General features: G+C 49.6%; 10 protein-coding genes across 13 annotated transcripts; 7 read left to right on the forward strand and 3 right to left on the reverse strand.

Annotated features, from left to right (window-relative positions):
• Positions 1–11: 11 nt before the first annotated feature.
• LOC117136337 lies at positions 12–1169 on the forward strand. The gene is made up of 3 exons (XM_033297197.1): positions 12–502; positions 560–902; positions 968–1169. Exons 1-3 carry the CDS (start codon positions 64–66, stop codon positions 1158–1160), a joined length of 975 nt encoding a protein of 324 aa, XP_033153088.1. The 5' UTR covers positions 12–63; the 3' UTR covers positions 1161–1169.
• Positions 1156–1860, reverse strand: LOC117136336 (putative ATP synthase subunit f, mitochondrial). Its single transcript, XM_033297196.1, has 3 exons — positions 1827–1860; positions 1677–1759; positions 1156–1566 (listed from the first exon to the last, which is right to left on the reverse strand). Exons 2-3 carry the CDS (start codon positions 1753–1755, stop codon positions 1322–1324), a joined length of 324 nt encoding a protein of 107 aa, XP_033153087.1. The 5' UTR covers positions 1756–1759; positions 1827–1860; the 3' UTR covers positions 1156–1321.
• A 142-nt stretch (positions 1861–2002) lies between these two features.
• Positions 2003–4429, forward strand: LOC117136060. The gene is made up of 3 exons (XM_033296709.1): positions 2003–2444; positions 2519–3038; positions 3181–4429. Exons 1-3 carry the CDS (start codon positions 2107–2109, stop codon positions 3682–3684), a joined length of 1362 nt encoding a protein of 453 aa, XP_033152600.1. The 5' UTR covers positions 2003–2106; the 3' UTR covers positions 3685–4429.
• Positions 4430–4497: 68 nt separating this feature from the next.
• On the forward strand, positions 4498–5563 carry LOC117136062. The gene is made up of 3 exons (XM_033296711.1): positions 4498–4972; positions 5035–5142; positions 5204–5563. The coding sequence occupies exons 1-3, from the start codon at positions 4583–4585 to the stop codon at positions 5438–5440; spliced, it is 735 nt and encodes a 244-aa protein (XP_033152602.1). The 5' UTR covers positions 4498–4582; the 3' UTR covers positions 5441–5563.
• Positions 5564–5665: 102 nt separating this feature from the next.
• On the forward strand, positions 5666–6750 carry LOC117136061 (S-adenosylmethionine sensor upstream of mTORC1). The gene has a single exon (XM_033296710.1). The coding sequence runs from the start codon at positions 5729–5731 to the stop codon at positions 6635–6637; it is 909 nt and encodes a 302-aa protein (XP_033152601.1). The 5' UTR covers positions 5666–5728; the 3' UTR covers positions 6638–6750.
• LOC117136059 (transcription factor grauzone) lies at positions 6673–9121 on the reverse strand. Its single transcript, XM_033296708.1, has 4 exons — positions 8863–9121; positions 7526–8799; positions 7073–7463; positions 6673–7017 (listed from the first exon to the last, which is right to left on the reverse strand). Exons 1-4 carry the CDS (start codon positions 8977–8979, stop codon positions 6778–6780), a joined length of 2022 nt encoding a protein of 673 aa, XP_033152599.1. The 5' UTR covers positions 8980–9121; the 3' UTR covers positions 6673–6777.
• A 229-nt stretch (positions 9122–9350) lies between these two features.
• LOC117135533 lies at positions 9351–12937 on the forward strand. Its single transcript, XM_033295804.1, has 6 exons — positions 9351–9598; positions 11006–11101; positions 11155–11358; positions 11419–12017; positions 12078–12299; positions 12360–12937. Exons 1-6 carry the CDS (start codon positions 9446–9448, stop codon positions 12562–12564), a joined length of 1479 nt encoding a protein of 492 aa, XP_033151695.1. The 5' UTR covers positions 9351–9445; the 3' UTR covers positions 12565–12937.
• Positions 9606–10863, forward strand: LOC117135535. The gene is made up of 3 exons (XM_033295806.1): positions 9606–10161; positions 10220–10338; positions 10395–10863. Exons 1-3 carry the CDS (start codon positions 9871–9873, stop codon positions 10606–10608), a joined length of 624 nt encoding a protein of 207 aa, XP_033151697.1. The 5' UTR covers positions 9606–9870; the 3' UTR covers positions 10609–10863.
• Positions 12938–12968: 31 nt separating the features above from the next.
• LOC117135536 lies at positions 12969–16987 on the reverse strand. Of its 3 annotated transcripts, none has more exons than XM_033295808.1 (3): positions 16908–16987; positions 16792–16849; positions 12969–13334 (listed from the first exon to the last, which is right to left on the reverse strand). In XM_033295808.1, the coding sequence occupies exons 1-3, from the start codon at positions 16971–16973 to the stop codon at positions 13012–13014; spliced, it is 447 nt and encodes a 148-aa protein (XP_033151699.1). In that variant the 5' UTR covers positions 16974–16987; the 3' UTR covers positions 12969–13011. The 3 variants fall into 3 exon arrangements, with proteins under 3 accessions (XP_033151699.1, XP_033151698.1, XP_033151700.1); XM_033295807.1 differs by lacking the exons at positions 16792–16849; positions 16908–16987 and adding exons at positions 15985–16042; positions 16104–16406; XM_033295809.1 differs by lacking the exons at positions 16792–16849; positions 16908–16987 and adding an exon at positions 13844–13928.
• On the forward strand, positions 13759–15980 carry LOC117135532 (aarF domain-containing protein kinase 1). 2 transcript variants are annotated; one of them, XM_033295801.1, is made up of 4 exons: positions 13759–13885; positions 14230–15350; positions 15418–15513; positions 15575–15980. In XM_033295801.1, exons 2-4 carry the CDS (start codon positions 14238–14240, stop codon positions 15920–15922), a joined length of 1557 nt encoding a protein of 518 aa, XP_033151692.1. In that variant the 5' UTR covers positions 13759–13885; positions 14230–14237; the 3' UTR covers positions 15923–15980. The 2 variants fall into 2 exon arrangements, with proteins under 2 accessions (XP_033151692.1, XP_033151694.1); XM_033295803.1 differs by lacking the exon at positions 13759–13885 and adding an exon at positions 13951–14168.
• Positions 16988–17907: the final 920 nt, after the last annotated feature.

Below are 17907 nucleotides of genomic sequence, written 5' to 3' on the forward strand. Positions count from 1 at the left end.
TGTCAGTGGACATATGAGCGTTGGATTGTGAGATTCGGATTCAACTACTCCGAGTTACTTCCAATGGCGCCCGCCATCCTGTTTCTTGTGTCTACCTATCTGATGGGTGTGACGAGGGGCTCCTTGAACTGTCCCACTGTGAAGTCTAACCCGCTGCAGTTCCACCTGGTTCGCCAGTGCCAACGAGCTGCAGCTGATGAAGCTCTGGCCCTGGAAAACACATCCTCTCTGCAGGAATGTGCTGATCTGGCGCATGCGCTGCGGGGGCTGGCCTTGAACTACGCTCCAGGAGGACCGAAAAGGAGGCTAAATTCATTTGATCAGAAGTCCTTTGGCAAGCAGGGCGACAAGGAGCAGCGCATTCGAAGTCGTTTGAGTGTCTTCGAACAACCAGGGGAGTTCTTCAACTGCCACGTCCTGAAGTGTCCTCAGAATAACACATTTTCAGGGATGGTCAACGACAGTCGCTTCGATTACTACAGCTTATATGGAAGGCCAACAGGTTAAATGGACTATCTAGAGTATCTGTTTGAGTAAATAATTTTGTGGTTCTTGCCAGTCGTAAGGAACTACAGCTGCATACCGGAGGTTGGGCTCTTCGTGGTGTACACTCAGCCCAGTGCTTACTTGAATGCCTCACTGACCTGTTCCAACTCCTCGGAGTTCACTGGTACTCTGGCCCACATCGCCTCCGAACACAGAACCAATTTATTGGCCCAATGGCTAGTGGAATTCAACAGAAAATCACAGTCCCAGGCAGAAGGCAATGTCTATCTGGCCTATGTGGGTTTGGTCTACAACAGCTCAACGTCCTTGAGCCCACTGGACTTCAGGAACGCCCAACGGGAGAGCTTGCAGTGCTTTCTTTACAGAGCCTGGGATGGCGGTCATCCCCGAGTTGGGTAGGCAGACAGTTTAGTAGGTTAGCCACCAATGGTATCTTCACTAAATCTATTCGAATTTGCAGTGGTGAGCTGGGCAACGCCAGCTGCGTGGCCTTGACGCCGCAGGGAACCTGGCAAACCCTGAACTGCGACCGGGAGCTGCCCTTTATCTGCGAAATCCACACGGCCCGGTCAACTTTCGCATGGGAGCAGTCCAGTTCCGAGCTGGACATCGGCCCAAATGCAGTCTTCGAGTGCGTCAACGACCGAGTCTGAGTCTATGGCAGCATGGATATTCGCAGCCGTTTTATTCACTTAAGCAGTTTTCAAAACACAAAAGCCAAATAGATATAGTTTAGTGGTGTTTGCCCGCCTCTCGCACGCCTTGTGGAAAGTGTAGAATCTGTTGCAGATGCAGGACCACCGGGCAGCGCCGCTTAGTGGTACTTGTAGTTCCTGTGGTGCTTCAACTTGGTGTAGTTAATCAGATAGAAGAACGTCATGCTAGCGACGGTCAGCTGGAAGAAGGGAGCGATCCCGGCGCGCTTCGGGAACACGTACTTGTGCTGCCAGCGCCACCAGGCACGGCTCACGGCTCCGGCCAACGCGTTGGGGGTCTTGTTGCGACGTCCCAGCCAGGCGCCGATCTCGCCCAGCTTCACCTGGCCGAAGGGTACATCGGCTGCGGATCGGAGAGATCGGAGAGTTGTTTAAATTATGTAAAACGCTGCACATTTTTGAGCAGTGCAAATGTGCTCTGCGCCTGCCGCAAAAATTACGTAACCTGCTCACCTTTGCCGTAGAAGCGAGCGGGGTCGTAGGGCCCGTGCACCTTGGGGTTGTACTCAGCTGGATAGTCACCGAATGCCATCGCGCTGGTTTGGTTGAGATATATTCTTAAATCGAATTCTTATGAAACATAAAATTACGCCTGCTACTTACTTCCTTCGATACTGACAGTATGACCAAAGCGGCGGGAGCCGGGATTTTCATCGAGCAATATACCGAAATATACTGGTCAAGTCTTTGGTGTGCGTCTCCGCTAACAGCGGATGGTGCATTCGCTACTTCATCGATACAGCGAATATATCGATGCCCGATGCACGATGCACTTCTCACATCACTAAGCTCCAGTATATACAGAAATCAAATAGGATTTTTGCAAGCCTGGGCATTCGAATTAGAATCCAGCCAAAGCGAATCCAGTGTGTAAACAAAAACAATGAAACTGGAGGAGTTGCTGACCAAGGGAGCCTCCTCTCCGCCGGAGGACGACGACGAGGACGAGAAGGTGGAGCTGAAGCCGCAGAAGTCGAGCAGCTCCACCGTTGACGAGGGGGCGGAGAACGCGGAGGATGCGGCCGAGGATGCTGGCGAGAAGGAAGGCGCGGGTGGCAAGAAGAAGGGCACGCGCAAGAAACGCTCCCTCAACTGGGAGGAGGCGGAGAGGGGGCTGCTCCTTGAGGTCATCAAGTCCAAGGTGGCCTTCGTGGAGAACCGGAGCGTGGACGCCAAGAGCATAAAGGCCAAGCGTCTGGCCTGGTCGCAGATCACCAAGCAGTAAGTTGCGCAATTGGGCAGTGGAGCTCCTCTTATAATGGCCCTCCACTCCTTCCATTCCAACCCCCATCCAGGTTCAATGCCCTTAACTTCCGCCATCGCCTGCTGGAGCAGATCCAGGTGCAGTGGCGTAGCATGAAAAACTCCGCCAAGCGGGAGCACCAGCAGAAGCATCCGAAGACGGAGGCCCTGGAAGGCATGCGGATGATCGAGTTCCTGGAGGAGATGCAGAAGGATCCGGTCACCTCGCGCAGTCAGACGCGCAGCGCGAACACAAACGGCGCCCTTAAGAAGGAGCTCTTGGACATCGACGAGGACGAAGACATGCCGCTGGCCGCTCTGCCGAACTCCACGAACGCCAGCGAGGACACGCTGCAGACCTCCACAATAGCCATCCCCTCGCCACCGCCCTCCACCGCTGGCGGAGACGGGGACTCCCAGCAGGAGGGAAATCCCGCCCAGCTGCCAGCCCAGCGACGCAAGCGGACCAAGGCCAAGCAGTCGCCCTCGGGCGCCAAGACAGAAACGTCCGCCGAAACGGGGGAGGAGAACGAAAAGGGCGTAGGCCCACCACGAAAGCGGCGACAAAGGAATGTGAGTTTGAACACAGCCGCAAGTTTATTTATTATTATTAATTAAGGATTAGCTCTACATGTTACCAATTTGTGTGATGAGTAATCTTAATCTTTCTGTGTTTGTCGGAACTTACTAATACTACTATCTCCTCGTTAACCAGCTCTCACAGGCCCAGTCGCTGCTGTCCGACGAGAACGAAGCCATCACCAACGCAGCTCCGAGCGCCACCCCAGTTGCGGACACAAATAGCCAGTCCTTAGATCTGGTCGCCGCCACGGAGGTGGAGCAGAAGTACAAGCAGGACCTGTTCAGGCTGCTCAAGCAGGCCCGCCTGGCCGAGATCGACTACGCCCGGCGGGAGCACGAGCAGAAGCTGCGCTTCGAGCAGATGGAGCAGGAGGTCAAGATGGCCTACTACCGGCAGGAGCAGGACCTCAAGCTGCGGCACATGCGCGAGGAGCACGACATCCGGCTGCGGCAGCAACGACGGGAGCACGAGGCGCGCCTGGGGATCTACTCGCTGAAGAGCGGTGGCCTGAACGGAAGCATACAGGATCAGAGTTCAGCAAAGTGCAATGCCAAAGCGGACTACAACAATGTCCACGAGGTCGGGCCATCGACCAGTGCGGAGGGGGCGCTGGCGCTCAATGCCGCCTGCAACTAGGGGCGTGGCTGTTGGCCAATATGCATATACAATACGAAGAGAGCCAGCAATTAGGGTGTAAGGCATTTAGAGGAAACATCAACAGTACTTTAAAATTTAGCTTGAAATATGTTTAGCGAAATGTAGCTCTTCCGGTCAGCCAGAGTAACCGGAAACGGAAACGTAAACGCCGGACGCGCATACAATACTCATCGACACACTCAAGTTGCCACTCGGACGAATGGACTGTTGTTTACTGTGCAATTCGCACCCGACGAACTCACAGGCATTGCATTTTCAAGAAATTAGTATTACATAATTGTATCCGTATCTGTTAAGTACTCCGGGCGAAGAGATCAATTCAAAACGCGGTTGTGTCGTCGAAAACAAACTCGAAAATACTCATGCACAGACTCTGAATAAGTTCCCCTTTGCAGAACGCAATTTACTCATCAGTCAGTATTCTCTATGGCCACTGTATTATTTTTATACCTTCATTTGTTAGCTTTAAGTTTTTTTACACAACTACTACTTATACTTGGGCTGCCACCAGTTGGGCTGCCGTAGTTGCAGATCAATGTATGTTGTCCATACATTACGCGAATCTTTTATAATTCGTCTAAGCATAAGTTACTGTACGTCGTGTTGTATAGCGCTGTAATATCCTGTCACCTGCTTCAGCTTAATTAATACCCTATATCGGGCGAGAGCAAGGTGCGATTAAACCATTAGATAATGAAATACAAATACATAGTGTATAAACAGGCGGATGTGCGTTTAAGTGGGGCATCTCCGAGCTCTTAGTCCCCAAAACAGGAATCAAAGTGTGCAAGTCTTCAAATGTTCAGGGTTTAAAAATCAAGGGTTCTATCAATATATTTCATGTACTTGAACTTTTGGAAAGCTGCGATAAATCGAAATGAAGGACCTGGACGGCTCCTTGGACACTCTGGAGAATGCCCGCTTCAACTACGTGTATATGAAGGACATTGCTCGCCTGGCAAAGGACTCGATCTTCTCGCATAACGAGCTGATCAGTATCGTAATGCTCTACCATAAGTTTGTGCTGGTCAATGGGCCGAGAGCAAGGTACATGACCATTCAGCAACTCTCTGCGCTGATGGAGCTCTTGTTTGAGATCGTGGATCGGGACCTCATTGCGACCATTGTGTATAGAATAGCGCATACACCGGGCTCCAGGCCTCCTGACTTCTTTTCCGACAAACATATTCATTTGGAGTCCTTTGTGCGGCTTTTCACCGTATACTTCACCAAAGATCTTCAGCTGAAAATGGAATTCGCATTCTCGGTGGGCAATTCAATTCATGGTATTCATGTGAAATTAGCCTAGACCATTTGCTTACATTGCAGGTCTACGATAAGAGCGATTCCAAGCAGTTGAATGGCGAGCAAGTAGCGTTCTTCGTCGGCAAGTTCTTTGAGAGCGAGGATGAAGACGAATCCATTGAGCTGCGCTTGGTGAGGCACCATCTCCTACACTTGCTCCATTGAAACACTGACACATTTCGCATTCCTCCAGGACATGAAGGAGATGCTGTTCCTCAAATTCGACCTGGACAAGGATACCAACATTGGGGTGGATGAGTACTACGAGGTGGTCCGCCGACAGCCCATGCTGCTGGAGTGCTTTGGTCGCGTGTTTCCCCCGAATCCCCAGATGGAGGTCCTTGCGCTGTGCGCCAATGTAATGTCTTGGTTTGACGATTCGCCCAATCCCAGGATTATGGTAAAACCAGACGGCGGGAAGACCAGCTAGATAACAGGACGTCCAGGAACGCATTTTCATCTTACCAGATACTTAAATTGTGACACGTCTAGAAATTGAAAAGTGCAAATAATTTAGTGCAAATACTAAGTGCATCATAAAAGTTTACACTTTTATTAACTAGTTTTGTACGTTATATTTGAATATTGGTTCTGAACGGTAAGCTCGCTTCATTGAGGCTGCTTCGATAACGATACCGATTAGTCGGTGCGTCCAGATTGTCTCATCCCTGCTGCACGCGACCCACCAATTTAGTAACACCGAAGAAACCCTAGCGAAATGGCCACGGAAGAGCACCAGCGCCTGGCCAGCATCGTGAAGAGCTGCCACGAAAGCCTGCGCCAGCTGACTAAGGAGTTTGGCGCCACAGCGGCCTGGCAGGAGCACACGAGTCCCAGGAACGCCAAGCAACTGGCGGAGTACGCCAAGGCGATGAAGCAACTGGCGGCCATATGGGAGACCAACGATGGGAAGGTGGAGCTGCAGGCGCGCAGCCGCATCAAGTGGGCCATCGACTACATCACCAAGTACTTCTTTACCGAGGGCATATACTTGCAGAAGCGCCAGCGGGAGCAGCGACTCCTGGAATCCTACAGAGCCGAGGGAAAACTGGGCGAGGTGCAGTGCAGGCTGATGGAGGAGCCGCCGGACAGGCTGCACGTGCTGGATGTGGGCAGTTGCTTCAATCCCTTTTCCAGTGCTCCGCACTTGGAGGTGACCGCCCTGGACTTGTGTCCCGCCACCGAAGATGTGCTGCAGGCGGATTTCCTCAAAGTGGATGTGGTACCCGGAATAGGAGAACCTGAGCTGGAGGAGGGCAGCGTAAGAAGGCTACCAGCAAACCACTACGAGTGCGTTATTTTCAGTTTGCTACTGGAGTACATGCCCAGCGCCGAGCAGAGACTGCAGTGCTGCCTCCAGGCCTACGACCTGCTGCTGCCCGAGGGCATCCTCGTGCTCATCACACCGGACTCCCAACATGTTGGCAAGAACGCCCACCTCATGAAAAACTGGCGCTACTCCCTGGCCAGGATTGGACTGCTGCGGGTACGCTTCGAGAAGCTGCCGCACATATCGTGCATGGTGTTCCGCAAGGCCATCAGCCGGGAGCTCTCACAGCACTGGGCGAGCATTCACCGGGAGGAGGGGATGTGCGAGGAAATTCGGATACCGCAGGACGATAGCTAGATAAGATTCAGCCCCCATAAATCGATGTAAATATGTCCACGTCTACTTATTTATGGCTTAACTTATCTGTGTTAAGTGCGAGTTAATAATAATGGTTGACGATTTATCTACTATCTATGGATGTCGTAAATGGACAAATGCTATTGCTTCTGTTCCGACTGTGGGAACAGTGCGCCGCTGGCCTGGCGCTTCTTCATCGCTGTGGTGGCGCCCTGCGAAATCTTCATGATGTTCGGCGGCAGCGGCTTCTTGCGATCCGCCTCCCACTCGGCTCGGTGGAGCCGCTGGCGGTGCTTGTACATGTTGGCGTTGGAAAAGAACGTCATGGGGCAGTTGGGACAGGTGTACAGCACCTCGCCGGTGTGGGTTGATGTGTGCTCCTGTAAATTGGGTTTCGAAAACTTAGATTTCGCTGTAAGGGAGCCCCACACTTACCCTCAGATCCTGTGGACGCTTAAATGCTTTTTCGCACATCCCGCACTTGAACTTTCGCTCACAGAGGTGGTTGTGGTAGATGTGGCGCTTCAGGGCTCGGGAATTGGTGGATGTCTTGTTGCAGATGTGACAGCGGTGCTCGTCTCCCGGCGGCTCGTGCACCGTGTTCATGTGCTGCTTAAGTCCGGACAAGTGGCGCAGCCAGGTGCCGCAAATCTCGCACTGCACGGGATCGGGTTTTGGACGCGGTTTCTCGGAATGTTCCAGCTCGTGATGCTTTTTGAGATTCGTTTGTGAGCGCAGCGTCTTGCCACACTTATCGCAGATGATGGCCGCTTCCGGGTCGTGCATGTAACGCAAGTGCTCTTTCAGTTTGCGTTCCGTAGGAATCCTGAAAGCATTAAGGGATTACTTGAGGGTTGCTCATATGCCTCATACCTGATGGACAATTACTTCTTGTTGCACTCCGGACAGGAGTATTTGAACTCGGATTTGGGGACATGCTTGGAAACGTCATGATACTCTATGGCCGCCTTGGTGGTGAAGCTCTTGGGGCACTTCTCGCACTGGTAGACCCGCTTCTCCTTCGGCTCCGCCTTGACCTCCGGGTTTATGTGCGTCTGTTCGTGGACCTCCAGGGCGCGGGAGTCCTGGAACACCCGCCCGCACTGAGAGCACATAAAGTGATCTGGGTTCTTGTGGACCAAGACGTGCTCGGCCAAAGCCTTGCGCAGGTGGAACTTTCTCCCACAGCATTCCATGTAGCCAGATTCGATGTTGTGGGAAACGCGTTGATGGCGTCGCATGTCCGCAAAGTTCTGCACCAGCAGATTGCACAGAGAGCACGGAAACTTTTTGAAGAACTGCAGGATAATCTCATCGTACTCGTCCTGCTGGAGCTTCCTCCGCTCAATCTCCTCGCGACTCAGACGAACGGGTGGAACCAATGGCTTTTCCCGTTTTCGGTACTTCTTAGGTTTTACCACAACCCGCTTGGGAATCTCGGCGTAACGTTCCTCCGGCTCTATGTCCGGCAGGCTTTGGTCGGAATCCTCTCCACTGCTATCGCTAGAGGAACTGGAGCTGTCGTCCGTGCCCAAGACAGCCTCGGGTGCCGCAAACTCCATGTCATTGTTGTCCCTGGCATTTTCTTCGCCATCATCGGAGTCCAGTTCCTTTTTTGGGGAAGGAGGCGATTCCGGCTTAGCTTTGGGCGGCCGTCCTCTTCTTGCACTCCTTCGTAGCGGGCGTCCCTTGTTCGCTTCGCTGTTCTCTGCGGGTCCAACTGAACTTCTTTTTGAATCCGAGTTTAAAAAATCTGCCAGAGGTGCATCCGAGTCACTGTCCACTGGCAGCTCGTTTTTAATGCGCCGCTTCGAGTGTGGTGAGCCCTCGTTTGGGACACCCAACCGTTTCGGAGCTGTTCTGATTTCCGTTTTAACTGGGTCTTCCAAGAGTTCCACCTTGGGCAGGGGTTCCAGTTCGTTCACCTCCACCTTGACGTCACTGGGCGCAAAAAAGGCCTCCGCCAATGCGTCCAACTCCACAGAATATAGCGGATTAATGATGGCCTCCTCGGTCTGTCCGCAAAACTCGATGGGTTCGCTTTTGGAATCGCTGCTCCGCTGCCGGTGCAGGCAGGAAACGCGCTGGTGAAACTCCTCGAAGCTGCTAACGCAGTCCCAGCACTCCCGACAGACCTCCGCCTCATCGCCAGCCGTAAGAACCTGTGGATGGCGCAGAGTTCAATTTGGGGCATCCAAAACTTGCGATTATGGCGCAGAGCTTACCTCGGAGAACGCAAAGTGCTTGTGGATGGTCGCCCTAATGTTCAGACGGACGCCTTCCTCGGATTGTAGGCCGTAGCCAGCATTGGTACTGGCCAGGCAGAGCACACAGACAGTCATGACGTAACCGGATGCACTGGGTCAGTCCTAATCCTGCTTCATTTCCACACAAAGTTTTTGTTTACGATTTTGCAAAAATTTGTTTTCCAAAGCAAAGCAGGGTTGCCAGGGGCGTGCAGGAAGAGCTGGTGAGGCGATAGTATCGAGGCATGCAGAATAATCATTAGTGAAATTAAAAAACATTATTCATGTACTGATCTTTCTATTGTATTAGAGCAACTTCAATTTTGGGCGAATTATATAATTTATTAAAATATTGGTGTTTATATTAACTGTACAATGTAGTTACACCCTAACGCCTTTTAGATTGCCACTTCTCCGCAGTGGAAAGAGCCTCGTGCTTGAAAAAAATACCAAAACATAACGCACATTGCGGTATCAGCTGTTTCTCCCCATAGCTTTGTTGAGTCCATGAAGATCAGAGTTTTAACCATTTTACTGCATTATTCAGAAGCGATTGCCCCAAATGAGCAAAGCAAATAAGAACAAGAATCCCAAGAGGGTCAGTCTGAAGAAGCAACCTTGGCACAAGCGCGGATCAACCTCTGCAATGGCCTCAAATATCTTGTTGCAGCTGGCGGCCGAGGATCCCCAAAAGGACGCTTTTCCTAATCACATGGTAAGTTGCCTGTTCTATAAATGAAATCCGTTTTTGCGACAATATCAAGCTCGCGTCGGCGGCACGCGCAGTTTCTGTTTTCCCGCGAGTGTTAACCATGTGGTGGTAGGGGCTTCTTTGGGTAGTGCGCAATCGCCAGCGCCCTGCACCCCACATTCCCAGCGAATAGTGAAAAGTTCCAGAAAGACCAGCTCCAGCCAACTGAATCATTGCTGCCGAAATCAGCAAGCCCGAATCCCAGAGGCCAAAGTATCACCTACAACCCACCAAGTATGGAGAAGATCTGGAAGAAGGTGTGCGAGCACCACGATGTGCCCGAGCAGGTGGCCAACGAGTGGTTCGCCCGCATCCAGCAGCACCTGAGCTCCGAGGATCCCGCTCGCGCCTACCACAATTGGGAGGAGATGATGCGGCGCAAGGAGCCGCACCTGGCGGGCGTGGCCAATCCCAACATTGTGCTGGCCGCCTTCTTCCAGTACTACCACTTCGATGGCAACCGCAGCTGTGCGGAGAAGAACTGCGAGGTCTTTGAGGAGTTTTGCAACGATGCCGTCATCGAGGATGTGAGTAGGCGTGCGGTATAACTGAACCTCTATATTCGGCGTGCTCTACCTTGAACAGGACCATGCAAAAAGCCTGGTATGTAATTTGCTGGGGAGAAAGACCCCGGAGAACCAGTTGACTTGGTGCCATGACGACGAGGCCAACTTGCTGCAGGACGTAGACCTGGTGGTCCTAGCGTAAGTATTTGTGCAATCATTGTCCGTATATCTCAAACCCGTTTAAACTTCTAAAGTGCTTCGCCGGAGGAGTACAAGCACTATACAACTCTCCTTCGCTCGGAGTACGCCAATCTCGACGATGCCACCTACAAGGCCATGCGCATCAAGGTGCTGGAGACCCTGCTGATGATTCCCTCCATCTACGCCACTGGAGACTACCACGACAAGTACGAAGAGCTAGCCCGCGCCAACATACGCAACGAGATCAGCGAGCTAAAGAAGCAGTAAATCGGAGTTGGAGGACCAGGATGCGACGGGGCTGCTTTGTTTACTGCTGTTGAGTTGTGTACTTACTGGCCGTTTTACCGTTTGACTGCAAGGCACTCGTGTATTGGTTGAGCAACCTTCTCTGCCGAACATCTACTTAATTTTACTCCTAAGTGAAGTGTAATCAAAATCGTTTTCCTAGTTAGAGTGTACGCCTAGATATATACGTAAGCCCTGTAGACTCCAGCTCAGAATAAAATTGATGTAAATGATGTACCACAAATGCAGTTTTACTGAAAGCACTTAAAGAACCAATGTATTTGAATTCGCAGTAAGTAGGAAAAGTAACAGTAGAAAAACTTTTCCAAAACTATGATCAAGTCACAACTCAATTATTACATTCCATTTTTCCTTATAGATCGCAGCACAAGAAACCTCCACCTCAAACACGAAAATGTCCACGCAAGCCGTAAGGCGCAAGGGCTTCAAAAAGGTTCGAGGCCCTAAGCCAAAGGTAAGCAATCGAAATATAAATATATTTGTATTACGGCATGCGATACTCCACAGAACGCACCGAAAAGACTAAAGCGCAATGCAATGCAGAAGAAGGCACTTAATCGAGAAATGGTATCCAAGTTCCTAAGCTCTATTAAAAAAAAGTATGCAGTGCATAAAAATAGTCACATCAAGCGCAGGTTGGACTTCCGCAGTAAGGAATCGCCAGCAAAGAAAAACGACCTGCCCAAGCCGAAGTTCTACAATCTGAAGAAGGTAATGCTTTTGTAGGTTATGTGTTTCAACAATATAACATTCTGGTCAACCGAACATCAGAATGACAGTGAAGACGAAGGAGAAATCGTCACAGAGTTGGACAGCAGCGATAATGACGACTGCGTGTTGCTGGATACTCCGAACGAATCCATTAGCATTCTAGATGACGAGGATGATGAGCCCAGCACCAGTGACCAGCTACTAAAACAGATAGTTATGGACTGCAATGGCGAGGCCGCTTTGCGTATAACGCCGAAAACGGAAAACCCAGTTTTGTACTCCACTATCGGAAAACAGAATTCTTCAGATTCCATCATCAACTTAGACGATACCTTCGAAGCAGTCCCAAGTCAAATTTTTGACAGCAACGACTCTGTTATATTAATTGAAGACACTTCCGGAGAAGATTTCATTCCGATCCCATCGTACTCGCAGCAATTGCGGGAAGGAGAGAAGCAGAGAAGTGCTAGGCTTGCGAAAACGCCCAATAGGAAGACTGCGCGAATTATTGACAGCTTCTTCACCACTGAAGAAAAGAAGAAGCTCGGAGACTATAACACAAACACATTTAATCCCACCGAGGAAGCAGGAGAGACGAGTAATAAGCCGAAAACGAATAAGAGGTTTATTATCATCGATGGTAGCAATGTCGCCTTTGCGTAAGTTTTCTTCTTAAAGCTAACCCTAGACGGACTATTTATTTCATCTTCATTTGACAGCCATGGGAACTCAAACATATTTTCATCGGAGGGAATAAAGTATTGCTTGCAGTATTTCGAGAAAATGGGTCACCAAGCTAAGGCTGTGATTCCAATGTTCAGGAAAAACAACTTCAAGTCTTCGAATCCCGAGCTTCTCGATAAGCTGCACAAGGAGGGCAAGATTGTGTTTACGCCGTGCAAAAACATTCCCGGTCAAATGACGTCTAGCTACGATGATCGGTGAGCTCCTTAGAAAAACATTTTCTATCTAGAAATGGAAATGCAAAATTCCTTTTTTAGTTTCATTTTGCAGCTGGCATACGAAAAGAATGCTGCCGTGGTTTCCAACGACAACTACAGAGACCTGATTAATGAAAATCCTGCATTTAAATTGATCGTTGAGAATCGAGTCCTTGGTTACTCCTGGTGCGACAACATATTCATTTTACCCAAGGATCCTTACGGCCGCTGGGGACCTACGCTCGACGAAATTTTGAGGTGCTAATGCACTAACCATATATTTGTTTTCAAATTATTCTATAGTTTCGTGTTATTTCTTAAGTTAGTAGTTTTCGTTTAGTTCGGTTGCGGATTTGGTTCTTGATATTATTTTCAATACTCAAGACTTATTACGCATCGTTTACTCATTTTATTTGCATATCATAGTTTTCGACCAGAAAAGTGTTTTCATATGCATACTACCTTAAAAATCCTGCAAAATTACGAAATTCATCATTTACATATGCTAAGCTAGGATAGTTTTCGACTAGAAAACTTGAATAATATGCACAATACGTTTGTTTATTTATATACTCCAATGGGTTTTATAAGTTATGCAAAATTAAAGAGTTGTCGAGGCGCAGAGTTTATTTACAAAGACAAAGCTGTACAGTGTCTTGTTTAGTGTATAAATAATAATAAATTTACTTTTTCTCAGAAGCCCAATGCTTAGTTACACCACCGGTGGTTGACCGTTGACCAAAAATACTGTGGTGGTGGTGGACGTGGTAGTTGTGGCCACATTCGCCTCGTAAACCGGCGGTGGTTCGTTAATTCCAACCGCCAAATTGGGATTGCTCGCTTCCAAGGTGGTGGCTATGGTCAGTGTGCTGTCCTGCTTTCGCTCGCTAAAAGCGGCCTCGTCGTACGTGGGCGGCAAATCCAAGGTCTTGGGCAACACACTGACTTCGTCCTGGCTGTTTGAGCACACGTTTCCGACTCCTCCGGAGCCGCCGTTGCAATTGTTCGTCACATTGATCTCCATTTGGCGACGGGCTGGGGAAAAAAGAAATTTAAATGTTAGTGGACAAGGAAACCCCAAAGAAACTCTTTAAAAACGGAAGTTAGCAAGTATAACTTTTAAATATGACGTCTAAACCGTTGCGTTCTGTTAACCGATACCTGCTAATATTGGTATTCCTTTAAATATAACGTAACATATACCGCCCGTTCTGTTAACCGCTAAATGTTACCCGCTTTTAAGGCAAAAGAAGCAAGTACAGCCTTCCATAGGGGGGTCGGGTCGCTAATGATTTTCAACATACTGTCCGAGTCGTTCTTTATTTTAAATTAAATTTAATATAACGTTTTTTATATTGATTAAAAAGCCGTTATATTATTGTAAGAGCACTCAACCCCCTTATGACGAAGCAACTACGCCCTTGAGCTCTGCTATTGGGTCAGCTGCTCTGACGTCAGGCCAACAGCTGATTGTGCCAACTGAGGCCACCACAGAAGTGGAAGCGCATCAATTTAATCACAGACTTTGGAATTTCAACACCTACGCGCCGTTGAACTCCGGCGCTACCTGTAGTGCACCATATCGAGTAAGTGAAACTATTGGCAGTCATTCCGAGCGAGCCGCGGCTCACCTTCAGTCAGGTGTGTTTACATAATGGCGCAGTCGGAATTACTGAAGTGAAAGTTTAGCTACATGTGAGCGCTGGAAAATGTAAATGGGAAAAATGTAAATGAAAATGCTTGCAGAGATGCAACAGGTTTAGTGGGCTGTATTCGCCAAAAATTACTTAGCGGAGGGCAAAGTTCAAAGTGCCTCAGTGCCTTAGTTCCGCGTAAAACAACGCGCTTAATTTAGGTGAAAGCCCAAAGGTTAATCGGCATTGACACCTGTTGTGTTTGCACACCACACTAAACTCTCTTCATTATTCAGCCGGAGGAATGCTGTTGCGTCGCGTTCTGGGCTACGGAGTAGTCGGCGCCGGACTGGCCTCTGCCGGCTGGAGCCTGCACACCAACGACTACGATCCCAACTCACTGGGAATCGTCCGGCTATCGCGATCCGCCGCCGCCGTCGTGGACGTGGCACTCACCTACAAGCGGGAACTTTACTACAGGGAATGGGATAAGGAGACGCCCGAGTACAAGGCGGAAAAGAGCCGAGTCCACAAGATAGCCGCCGAGAAACTGCTTCAGCTGATCTGCATAAACAAGGGTGTCTACATCAAGGTGGGCCAGCACATAGGGGCCTTAGAGTACCTGCTACCCAAGGAGTTTGTGCAGACCATGAAGGTACTTCACTCCGATGCGCCGCAAAACCCCATTGAGGACCTGTATAAGGTAATTCGACAGGATCTGCGCTGCAATCCGGAAGACATCTTCGACAGCTTCGAGAGGGAGCCGCTGGGAACTGCTTCCCTTGCCCAGGTACATAAGGCGCGCCTCAAGACCGGCGAGCTGGTGGCCGTGAAGGTGCAACATCCCTATGTTAAGGGTAACTCCCGCGTTGACATGAAGACCATGGAACTGGCCGTCAATGTGCTGGCGCGGATATTTCCTGACTTCAAGATCCACTGGCTGGTTGAGGAGTCCAAAAAGAACTTGCCGGTCGAACTCGATTTCCTTAACGAGGGACGTAACGCCGAGAAAGTAGCCAAGCAGTTCGAGAAGTACTCGTGGCTTCGGGTGCCCAAGATATACTGGAAATACAGCTCTTCTCGAGTCCTAGTCATGGAGTACCTGGAGGGCGGGCATGTCACGGACTTGGACTACATACGGCGAAACAAAATTGACTCATTTGCGGTGGCCAATCGCATTGGGAAGCTCTACTCCGAGATGATCTTCCGCACCGGCTTCGTACACAGCGATCCGCACCCAGGAAACATCTTGGTAAGACGCACGCCGAAGAACAGTCTGGAGATAGTTCTGCTGGATCACGGGCTGTACGCAAATCTGACGGACAAGTTTCGGTACGATTATTCCAATCTCTGGCTGAGTATCCTTAATGTGGACCGCAAAGCGATGCGACAACACAGTGAGCAGCTTGGAATTAAGGTATTTACGATGCTTGGGAGGTGGATTTGAACGTAAGCCTTCTAACTTTTCCATTTCTTCGATTCAGGGCGATCTTTACGGTCTTTTCGCATGCATGGTGACGGGACGACCGTGGGAGACGGTTATGCAGGGCCTGACCAAAGTCAAATATTCCAAAGAAGAGGTAAGTGCGGACAGCAAATTCTTCTCTTCAATTACTCATATTATATGCTTTGCTTCTGCAGAAGAACACGCTGCAAAACAACACGTCCCTGGTGCTGCCGCACATTTCCGACGTATTGGAGCAGGTGGACCGTCAGATGCTGCTCATTCTGAAGACAAATGACTTGATCCGCGGAATTGAGTCCACGCTGCGCACCCAGAACCGGATGACCGCCTTCTGGGTTATGTCCAAGTGCTGTGTTCAATCCTCGTACGCTGAACAGCGAGCCAAAACGTCTGGTTCCGGATCCTCGCGAATCCTGTGGCTGCGGGTGCGCGAGCGATGGGAGCTTTTCAAGCTCAACTGCTACTACCTCTACCTGGGACTGATTAATTTTGGTTTCCTCGAAGCTCTCAAGCAGGTTATTTAGACTAATCGGTGTCCCCCAATTAAAAGTACAAAACTCTTCACGAGACAGGAAAGGGAAATTACCTCGTTGTCTCTGCTGGGCGAGATTCCGCGCATTGGCCTCTCGCTTGCGTTTGGCGCTCTTCGGGGAGAGAGTGGATCATTAGCAGGAGCAGGAGACGTCCCATTCCGAATCGGCTTACCATAATCATGGCCAGAGGAAAGGCGATGACGAAGAGGAAGACCAGCACAATGTAAATGACATAGCTGGGATAAAAGAACATGTATGGACCATCGTAGCCGCCACCGTTGATCCAAATTGTGACGGGAGTGGTGTTAACGTATTCCCAACCCGAATTCGTACTTCCAGTGGTGTTAAGTGTTCCGTTCGCCACCGTGGTGGAGTCAAAAGGGGTGCTGACCGTCGCGTTTATGGCAGGGGCCATGTTGAACTCGGGTGTTAATTCCTGATTGGAACTGAAAAACTTCTCGAAGACAGCCGTTCTCTGACGAACTGACAGAGCCGACTAACCTTAACTACTGGCCACCGAATTGATAGGACATCCGGGCATGGGTCAGACTCGGGGCTGACAACGAAGAACGCACATATTTGCTTTGTAATCATTAGCTGATAAGGCGACAAAACCAGTGTCGAGCCAGGGCTTTGTTTTTTGTTCGCATTCGCAATTTATCTAATGAGGCGATATGATAAATGTGCGCAAATAGATATATGTTCGAACGCACGCATACATATATGAATATATATATTAATGTCGCCCTTGATTTATGGCGGCCGGGAACTCTTGCTCTCCCTCATCTCGAGAACGAGTTCAGTGGCCCAACCAGGGCAAATATTTATGTTTGCCCTCCTCAAACGCCCGAAGAACTCACCTTGCTCCTGCTTCGGGCGCAGCGACATCGAGTACGAGCGACAGGCAATCAGAAGCACCTGGAAGACGACTCTGGACAGTGCGGGATAAACTGACGGCTCTGAGGGAAATACTCACTCGCAGGAGGAAGAGCAGGAAGCTGAGGGCGCACAGGACCAGGAGCACGACGCCCAGATTATCCATTTCGGTTAAATGACCCGCAAGATGACCCACCGAATGAGTTGTTTTGGCCAAAAACGGAATCCGTGATTCACTCTAAAGCCCCGGGCACATGTCAAAGCGATAAGATATGTAAGATATGGCGAGTGGCCCGAACTCTGATTACATTTTAAGCAGTTGATGGACTTTTTACCACCTTTGTCTCCGGCCGCAGGGGATCCCTTCCAGACTAATGAGCGAACTGGGCTCACTGGCAGCCGCTCTCCAAATGGCCAATTCCCGGAGTGAGCAGGCCCAGTTATCTCGGCCAGATTGCATTTATGTTTGTGCCTGCCGTTATCTCCTCCGGATTCTGTCCGTCAGTCACTTGTTAACGGCTAATTGAAGCTAGTCTCATGGTCGTTGGCTTTGTGCATCCTCGAATCGCGGCCAGGGAACGACCCTTGACCCTGGCCCCCTAACCCCTGTCCATCCACCAACCCGTGGCAAGCAAACAATTCGCAGACACGGGGCTTCTTTTCCAACACAAATATATATTTCCAATGTTTCTCCTTGATTTGAAATCAGTGAACGAACGAAAAGCATCACACTAAAATTCTTACATACTTAAGCACTAACAACATATAGACCCTTTACACAGATTAGGGATAAATATTTCATTGAATTTTCAATTAGTTGTGTTGTCAGATTACGACGGGCTGCATAATCCCAATGAATTCGATTTGGCTTGCACTCACTGCAAAACGATAACATTCATATTTGAATATGAGATTGGTTTGGATTGGCACAATTCGTTATGGTTTCTCATTGTTTCATTGTTCCATATGTGGTTTATGTTCACTGATAATCGCCATCGCCATCGCCGGAACACTTCTGGTTTTCAATTGAGCTTCCGCTGCCTCGGAATTGAATTGAATTGAAATTGCAATTGCCAATTAATTTATTTGCGATTTGTTGA

The sequence above is a fragment of the Drosophila mauritiana genome, chromosome 2R (genome assembly GCF_004382145.1).
Source record: "Drosophila mauritiana strain mau12 chromosome 2R, ASM438214v1, whole genome shotgun sequence".
Lineage (NCBI taxonomy): Eukaryota > Metazoa > Arthropoda > Insecta > Diptera > Drosophilidae > Drosophila > Drosophila mauritiana.

Bases quoted from the DNA above. Each gene is read 5' to 3' on its own strand.
- LOC117136337 (XM_033297197.1), top strand. From the start codon at position 64: ATGGCGCCCGCCATCCTGTTTCTTGTGTCTACCTATCTGATGGGTGTG. The intron at 503-559 runs GTTAAATGGACT...GGTTCTTGCCAG, and splicing joins CTTATATGGAAGGCCAACAG to TCGTAAGGAACTACAGCTGC. The intron at 903-967 runs GTAGGCAGACAG...TCGAATTTGCAG, and splicing joins GGCGGTCATCCCCGAGTTGG to TGGTGAGCTGGGCAACGCCA.
- LOC117136336 (XM_033297196.1), bottom strand. From the start codon at position 1,755: ATGGCATTCGGTGACTATCCAGCTGAGTACAACCCCAAGGTGCACGGG. The intron at 1,567-1,676 runs GTGAGCAGGTTA...TCCGATCCGCAG, and splicing joins CGCTCGCTTCTACGGCAAAG to CCGATGTACCCTTCGGCCAG.
- LOC117136060 (XM_033296709.1), top strand. From the start codon at position 2,107: ATGAAACTGGAGGAGTTGCTGACCAAGGGAGCCTCCTCTCCGCCGGAG. The intron at 2,445-2,518 runs GTAAGTTGCGCA...ACCCCCATCCAG, and splicing joins TGGTCGCAGATCACCAAGCA to GTTCAATGCCCTTAACTTCC. The intron at 3,039-3,180 runs GTGAGTTTGAAC...CTCGTTAACCAG, and splicing joins GAAAGCGGCGACAAAGGAAT to CTCTCACAGGCCCAGTCGCT.
- LOC117136062 (XM_033296711.1), top strand. From the start codon at position 4,583: ATGAAGGACCTGGACGGCTCCTTGGACACTCTGGAGAATGCCCGCTTC. The intron at 4,973-5,034 runs GTGGGCAATTCA...CTTACATTGCAG, and splicing joins AAATGGAATTCGCATTCTCG to GTCTACGATAAGAGCGATTC. The intron at 5,143-5,203 runs GTGAGGCACCAT...GCATTCCTCCAG, and splicing joins AATCCATTGAGCTGCGCTTG to GACATGAAGGAGATGCTGTT.
- LOC117136061 (XM_033296710.1), top strand. From the start codon at position 5,729: ATGGCCACGGAAGAGCACCAGCGCCTGGCCAGCATCGTGAAGAGCTGC.
- LOC117136059 (XM_033296708.1), bottom strand. From the start codon at position 8,979: ATGACTGTCTGTGTGCTCTGCCTGGCCAGTACCAATGCTGGCTACGGC. The intron at 8,800-8,862 runs GTAAGCTCTGCG...CGCCATCCACAG, and splicing joins AGCACTTTGCGTTCTCCGAG to GTTCTTACGGCTGGCGATGA. The intron at 7,464-7,525 runs GTAATTGTCCAT...TAATGCTTTCAG, and splicing joins TGTCCGGAGTGCAACAAGAA to GATTCCTACGGAACGCAAAC.
- LOC117135533 (XM_033295804.1), top strand. From the start codon at position 9,446: ATGAGCAAAGCAAATAAGAACAAGAATCCCAAGAGGGTCAGTCTGAAG. The intron at 9,599-11,005 runs GTAAGTTGCCTG...TTTTCCTTATAG, and splicing joins ACGCTTTTCCTAATCACATG to ATCGCAGCACAAGAAACCTC. The intron at 12,018-12,077 runs GTAAGTTTTCTT...TTCATTTGACAG, and splicing joins GGTAGCAATGTCGCCTTTGC to CCATGGGAACTCAAACATAT.
- LOC117135535 (XM_033295806.1), top strand. From the start codon at position 9,871: ATGGAGAAGATCTGGAAGAAGGTGTGCGAGCACCACGATGTGCCCGAG. The intron at 10,162-10,219 runs GTGAGTAGGCGT...TACCTTGAACAG, and splicing joins ACGATGCCGTCATCGAGGAT to GACCATGCAAAAAGCCTGGT. The intron at 10,339-10,394 runs GTAAGTATTTGT...AAACTTCTAAAG, and splicing joins GTAGACCTGGTGGTCCTAGC to TGCTTCGCCGGAGGAGTACA.
- LOC117135532 (XM_033295801.1), top strand. From the start codon at position 14,238: ATGCTGTTGCGTCGCGTTCTGGGCTACGGAGTAGTCGGCGCCGGACTG. The intron at 15,351-15,417 runs GTATTTACGATG...TCTTCGATTCAG, and splicing joins GTGAGCAGCTTGGAATTAAG to GGCGATCTTTACGGTCTTTT. The intron at 15,514-15,574 runs GTAAGTGCGGAC...TTGCTTCTGCAG, and splicing joins TCAAATATTCCAAAGAAGAG to AAGAACACGCTGCAAAACAA.
- LOC117135536 (XM_033295807.1), bottom strand. From the start codon at position 16,346: ATGGCCCCTGCCATAAACGCGACGGTCAGCACCCCTTTTGACTCCACC. The intron at 16,043-16,103 runs GTAAGCCGATTC...CTCTCCCCGAAG, and splicing joins TTCCTCTGGCCATGATTATG to AGCGCCAAACGCAAGCGAGA. The intron at 13,335-15,984 runs GTAATTTCCCTT...TTTTTTCCCCAG, and splicing joins CGCCCAGCAGAGACAACGAG to CCCGTCGCCAAATGGAGATC.